This window comes from Marmota marmota, unplaced genomic scaffold (genome assembly GCF_001458135.2).
Source record: "Marmota marmota marmota unplaced genomic scaffold, marMar, whole genome shotgun sequence".
In the NCBI taxonomy this organism is placed as follows: Eukaryota; Metazoa; Chordata; class Mammalia; order Rodentia; family Sciuridae; genus Marmota; species Marmota marmota.
The window spans coordinates 2,200,132-2,206,556 of NW_026000221.1; the positions used below are offsets into that span (position 1 = coordinate 2,200,132).

Below are 6,425 nucleotides of genomic sequence, written 5' to 3' on the forward strand. Positions count from 1 at the left end.
GATCCCCGGCCTGTCCGGGCTCCGCACAATCAGTTTGCAGGCGCAGCTGCTCAGGCGGGGATGCGGGCTATGAGGGCGTCCTCTGCTGCGGCCGGCCCTCGGATCTCACTTCTGGCGCCGCGTCCCCTCCGCGGAGTGGGCCGCTGGGGCCCGTGGGAACCAACACACACCACCGGCGCCATCCCGAGGGAAATTGCAACTCATCCATTTTTCTTTCTTTCTTTTTTTTTTTTTTTTCCCCGCGGCACTTTTCTCCGATGTCTTTTGTTTTTGTTTTGTTTTGTAGAGGGCGGAGTGGGGTCCGGAAAAGCAAACACAAAACCAAACCTGGAGGTGGGGAGATGGGGAGAAGGGGGCTGAGCAGGCGCGAGGTCTGCGGCGCGGCGAGTTGTGGCCCCGCGTGCGCCCTCCGTGCCTGCCCCCGCGCCTTGCCTGTCGGCCGCCGGCCCGCGTGGCCAGGCTGGGCGGTCAGCTGTTGTACTGGCACGCATTGAGGCCCGAGGCCGGGCCCTGCAGGCCGCCGTAGCCGAAAGATGAGTGCTGCTTAGACTTGAGCCTCAGGCTGGCTAAGCTCGAGTTGCACGTGTCCCGATAGACGCTGTAGGGCGAGGCGGGTGTGCCGTACGGGCAGGCGCCCGGTGACATAGCCGAGTTAAGCGAGGAGCCGGTGAGGTTGTTGATGTTGTTGAGACCCGAGTTGGGCATGCCGGGCACGGCGCCCGGGCCCATGCTGGACGGCATGGTCATGGAGGAGATGGAGCTGGGTGCCGAGAACATGGACTGAGACGACAGCGGGCTCATGGAGTTGAAGAAGGTGAAGCTCTTGGTGGACAGCGGCGCTGGCGCTAGGCTCTTGGCGGCCCAGTTGTTGTAGGAGTAGCCGGCGGCGTACACATCCTCGTAGGGCTGCACTAAGCCGCTGAATTGCGGCACGTAGCCGCCCTTGCACAGGTCCAGCTGCTGGTTACGCTCGCGCTTCCGCCACTTGGCCCGCCGGTTCTTGAACCAGACCTGGGGAAGGGGGCAGGAGAAGGGTCAGGGCTGTCGAGGGCAGGAAAGCCCCATACCCCTACCCCTGCCACCCAAAGCTGTCCGCCCGTTTCTTTCCGAATATGGAATATCGTTTCTTTTCGCCCTCTCCGTAATGGCTCCTTTCCTGTCCCCAGAAAATACTATTTTTTTTTTTTTACCTTTTCTGATCTTAATCCTCTTCCCCAATTGAAACTCTTCAAATACACTCTGTGAACAAACATTCGTTTCCATCCTTTCAACCGGTCCACCTTTTGCATTCTCCCCCAAACGGGTCCCTATCTAAATATTTCCATCTTTTCCTTCTCCCTCAAATACAAAAGGTGTTTTTCTTCCCTGAGACATGACTCGCCATCTTCAATTTTTTGGTCTATTTTCGTCACTCAAATAGTCTGTTTTCATCTTTATTTGCAATATTTGAATTTTCATTTCTGTCCCCAATTTTATTTTTGTTCAGGTCACCCCACTATCTGAACCTCTTTCCTCTCCCTCAGTCTGTTTTCTTCTTCATCACCCATTTTTTTTTTTTACTTTTGATTCTTCTCCAAATATTTAGTTTTTTTCCTCTTTCCAAATATCTGACCTTCACTATTTCTTCTAAATAGATGATTCTTTCTTTTCCTAAATACTTGATCCTTTTGCTTCTCCCTTAAATATTTAATTCCTTTCCTGCTGCCTAAATATATGCCAAATATGTTTCTCCACAAATATTTAATTTCCTTTAGCTTACTAGTTTCTCTCTAATCTCCCCCTCCACTTTATCCTGCAAAATTTGGTAAGGACCTTATTTCCCAACTCTCAGGTCCTTCAGGAGCTTCACTTATTCGACTGCCCAATGAATATACCCTGTCCTTCTTGACTCTTTTTCAGTCCCTGGGCTGAGTTTCTAGAGATCCCTGGCTGGGGGACCCTGCATCTCAGCTTTCCCCAGGTTCCAGAATCAACACTACCTGATTCTATCCCAGTCCTCACCACCAGAAACCTGGGCAGGATTAGTAAATTCAGGATTACTGAGTGCTGTGTCTTCACCCAGAGTCTCGCTGGCCTAGCCAGCCTGACTGGGGAGGGGTGAGGATTGGGGTTTATAGCAGGGACTCAGTGTGTTGGGTGGGACTTTGGCCTGGCTTGGGAGGTAGGTGTTCCCAATATCTTTAAATATTTGCCCACTGGGGTAAGAAATGATACTCTTGCTACTCTGGCCAGAAAACCTTGAGTTTACTGGGAACCAAACAGTGAGACATGGAAGCATCCAGTCAGGTTTGGGTCCAAGACCTTACATCCCTAAAAGGACTGGGAGGGCCATGCCATCCGCATCTGACCCCAGACCCACAATAGGAATGGGCATTAAGTCAAGGGTCCAGCTACGGGCCTGGTAAATGGCCAGGGAAGGTGGAGACTATCCTGAGATTTTGGAGAAACTAAGTGTGGGATGAGACTACTATTCCAAGAAGTTTTGAATCCCAAACTCAGGCACCTTTCAGGCCTCTTGGAGGCAGCCAGGCAGGACTTGCCTTTCCCTTTCGGTTTCAGAGGAAGGCCCCTGCAGCTCCTGATATCCCAGCCTTAGGGAATCCTCTGCTTAATCTCTGGCCCTGGATATCCCTTAACACTGAACTGAATCCTAGGCCCTCAGTGTGGAATAGTCTCTCCCCTTGGGGCCACAGGTCTTTGGGCTGGGGCTTCCTAGAGCCGGAGGGTCAGATAAAGAGTTGGAAAGCAGCGGCAGCAGTCAGAGCAGCTAGTGGCCTAGGAGCCTAGCAGTTGCCAGTAACTAGGGCCCGAGGTTGGGGGGGAGGTCATAGGTGGAAGAGCAGGGAGCAGGACTGAGTGAAAGTGTGAGTGCAGGTCTAAGTTTCGAAGGGCTCTGGCTGAGGCAGGCAGGAGCCCTCTGAACCAGTACCCTTAAACACGGGCGCTGCGCTCACCCGCACGCGCGGCTCGGTGAGGTTGGTCCACACGGCGATCTCCTCCCTCATGCTCATGTCGGGGTAGCGGTTTCTCTGGAACGTGGCCTCCAGCTCTTGCAACTGCTGACTTGTGAAGTGCGTACGTTGCCGCCGCTGCTTCTTCTTCTTGGCTGGGTCCTCCGCGCCGCCGCAGCCCGTGCCGCCTGCGCCACTGTCCTCCGGCCCCTTAGGTTCCCCGCCGCGCTCCTTCTCTGCAGCAGGCAGGAACGGGCGCGGGTCACCTCGGGCTTAAGCCTGTTGCGCCCTGTCCCGGTTCCACCGAAGAGCCGGCTGTCAGCCCTCCCTCCCGCCAGGGGCTCGGGGAATTGTCCCCGTTGGCAAGAGCCTGCCGGGAGCTGGTCTGCACCTCTGGTCTGGCGTGCCGAGAACTACCCAGGAGCCAGAGCTGTGGGCCTGGGTTCCTGGCCGGCAGGGCCTGCTCCTGCAGCTCGGCTCAGGCTGGGCCCTGCTGCAGCTGTCACCGGCAAATACACGCTGTTTTTGCCGGGTGCTTGGGGGTCTAAATCTGAGGGAGTCTCTGCTTTTCTGAACTAGGACCAAATCTTCCAGACTGAAACTAGCGTATCGGTGGGGCATGAACCAGGTGGTGGCCTAAAACCCCTCCATTTTTTTTCCTCCCCAAGGCTGAGTGGAGTTCCAATACACTCGGCCTTACTTGTAGGCCTGCGGTCCCAAGGCCTGAAAAACCCCTGTATCTAGGTGACCTCAGGCTTTAGTCTCTTTCTTTAGATCTACACAAAACACATGCAATCACAGAAAAGTTGAAACGTAAAGAAAAAGAATTTAAAAACAAAACACAGAAGTTCAGAAAAGCTTATAGCTCTCTGCCTAAAACCACAGAAAGGGTCATCAAAAAATCTCAAAAATAGGCAGGTAGAAACACACAGCAAGGGTAAATTAAGAATCAGAAAGCATTGTCCAAACACACCTCTAACTAAATACAAAGCTGTATGTGTATAGATTCATACATTTATTTCTCTGGCATTTAAAAAATCCATGCATTATTGTAGTTAAATTTTGAACCCCTTCTCATAAACATCCTCGTAGACATAAATTTTAAATCCCAGAGAAACACATTATAGTTAGATAATTTAAATTCCCCAAATAACATACTGCATATGCATTTAGAGAAAATCTCGGAGAAATGCGCCATTTTGGTTTGGCTTTTTAAAACCTCTCCAAGAATAATGTTGCATGTAGACATTTTAAATTCCAGAGAGACAACGAGTATATTAAAATTTTCAAAATAAAAATTGTTGAAATTGTTAATTCATCTTCATAGATTTGCTTTTTAAATATCAATCTATAGTTCTATGAATTTTAAAATAAAAAGCAACCAAACACCGCGCTTTAAACTTTCGAAAACAAAAGTACAGTACAGCGTTGTTTTTTAACCAACCAAACAGAACCGCTCAGGGAAAGTTACTTAGAGATGCAAAACAGAAACAAATAGAGATTTAAAACGCGAAGAGAAACACTTAGCGGTGGATTAAGAAATGAAGGCAGAAGAGTCACCCACAGCCTGGGGAGTGGGGAGCCGGGAGCACAGCGGCGACGCGGAGTTAGATTCAAGAGCGCGGGAGTAGCTCCGAGAGCCCGGCGGCCGGGACTGGCCCGGTGATTTGCTGCACTATTGTCCGTGCCACCCACTCGCGGTCAGATCGCGTCTGGGGGAAAAGCTCAAGCTCTCGGACAAATGGACAGCCCAGTGGGATAAATGCCCGAGCTGAGAAGGGAGCCTGGCTGGACTGCCTGGTGGCTCCGAGCTCTGGCCGCGCATGTGGGCCAGGATCCCTCTATTCGGGTCTGGTCGACCCTGCCGGGGGTCTGGCCGCGCCCCTTGGCCGGCTGGTCTTCTCAGTCCTCTGTCTCTTCCTTTTACTTGATGTTGCCTCCTCCTCTCAGTTTGTTCGGTTCGCCCGCCCCTTCTCTTGGGTTGTCCCACTCATCTGCATCACCCTGCCTGTCAGGGTGTCTGCCCCTCTCTCGGTCTCTATGGGCAATTTCTCTCGCCCGTCAGTCCCATTCCCTTCGATCTGCTTCTCTTCCTTCGTCCCAGCGACATTTCAGCGCCCACTTGCGCAAACCCAACTTTTTCTCTCCCTGTTCTATTTGCCCATGATCAACAGGGGTTGTCACTCCAACCTCCTAGTTATAGGCTCGTGCATCTGCCCATCTCTTGGCGCGTGGGAACCGCGTGGAAATGCCTTCGTGTGTGTGTGTGTGTGTGTGTGTGTGTAAATTTACACCTTCACCGTCAGGTCAAGACTAGGAAAAAGAAAGCTCCTGACCCTCCTGGGGCGGAGAGGGAATCTGGCTGCGCCGCGCGGGAGCCAGGCCTTGCTCCCCGCGCAGGGGTAGGTTCCGTGCGCGCGGCGCGGGGAACCGCGCTTACCTGGCAGCTCTGTGTCAGACGACTCGCTGGCTGAGTTCTCGAGCGGCTCGCGGGGGTCGGCGGCGCGGGCCAGGTGGAAGGCGGGCCCCATGTCATGCGGCGGCGGCGGCGGCGGCCGGAGCCCCTCCGGCAGCCGTTCCAGGCTCATGCCCCCCTTGAAGGCGTCCATGGAGGTGGGGACCGCGCGGGCGCTCCAGGAGCCGGGGCTGGGCGCGCCCGGCTGCCCTGGCTGCGACCTGCGAGGATAAGAGCGCGGCGCCTAAGCGGTTGCCCCCCAGGGCTGCCCGCGCAGGCAGCGACGCCGCGCCCGCTCCATGGACTGCCCGGGACTGCGGGGCCGGGCGGGCAGCGGCGGATTTTCGCGACCGAGCGCCTAACTCTGCGCTCCGCACTCTGCTCCGGCCGCTCGGGCCTCAGCCGCCCGCCCGGCCCCGGCTCCGGCTCCCGATCCGGGGCCGGTTTCTAAGGCTCGGGACCTCGCCGGCAGAGTCAGTCTTAAAGCGACAGTGCGCACCGCCAGGTTCCAGCAGTCCCTGCGCCAGGGGTGGTGGGTGGGGTGGGCCTGGGTGGGAGGGGGCTGGGGAGGGAGGNGCCCGCGCCCTCCCCCTCCGCAGCCACCCTTCCCGCCGCCTCCCCGCCCCCCGCGGCCTCGCCGCGCCTCTCCCTCCTTCCCCGGTGACACACCGAGTTCTCCCTCGGCCTTACAAAAGAAACGCATCTGGTCTGCAAGTCCCGCGCGGCTCGTGCCCACCTCAGGCCCCAAATGACTTGTTTTGCTCAGAGCCAACTCCTGTCTGGGCCGCCTCGAAGTCCCCGACCGCTGGCGGGAACTGCCCAGGATGAGTGAATGTTCGAGGAGCAGAATCGCGCAGAGCGGGCGCCTTGGAGCCAGCGCCAGGGCGGGGGCAGAGCCCGGGGCCCGTTCCGGCAGCTCCCCGCGGTGTCCTCGTCGAGGGGCCGCCGGCCCCTCCTTCCCCGGCCTCTACTCCAGGGAACTCGGCCCGGCTGAGTGACAGCCGCTTGCGCTCTAATGG

At 55.7% G+C, this 6,425-nt stretch overlaps 1 protein-coding gene across 1 annotated transcript; it reads right to left on the reverse strand.

The window, feature by feature from the left end:
• Positions 1–279: 279 nt before the first annotated feature.
• On the reverse strand, positions 280–5,882 carry Pitx1 (paired like homeodomain 1). The gene is made up of 3 exons (XM_015488578.2): positions 5,392–5,882; positions 2,955–3,187; positions 280–1,011 (listed from the first exon to the last, which is right to left on the reverse strand). Exons 1-3 carry the CDS (start codon positions 5,558–5,560, stop codon positions 469–471), a joined length of 945 nt encoding a protein of 314 aa, XP_015344064.1. The 5' UTR covers positions 5,561–5,882; the 3' UTR covers positions 280–468.
• Positions 5,883–6,425: the final 543 nt, after the last annotated feature.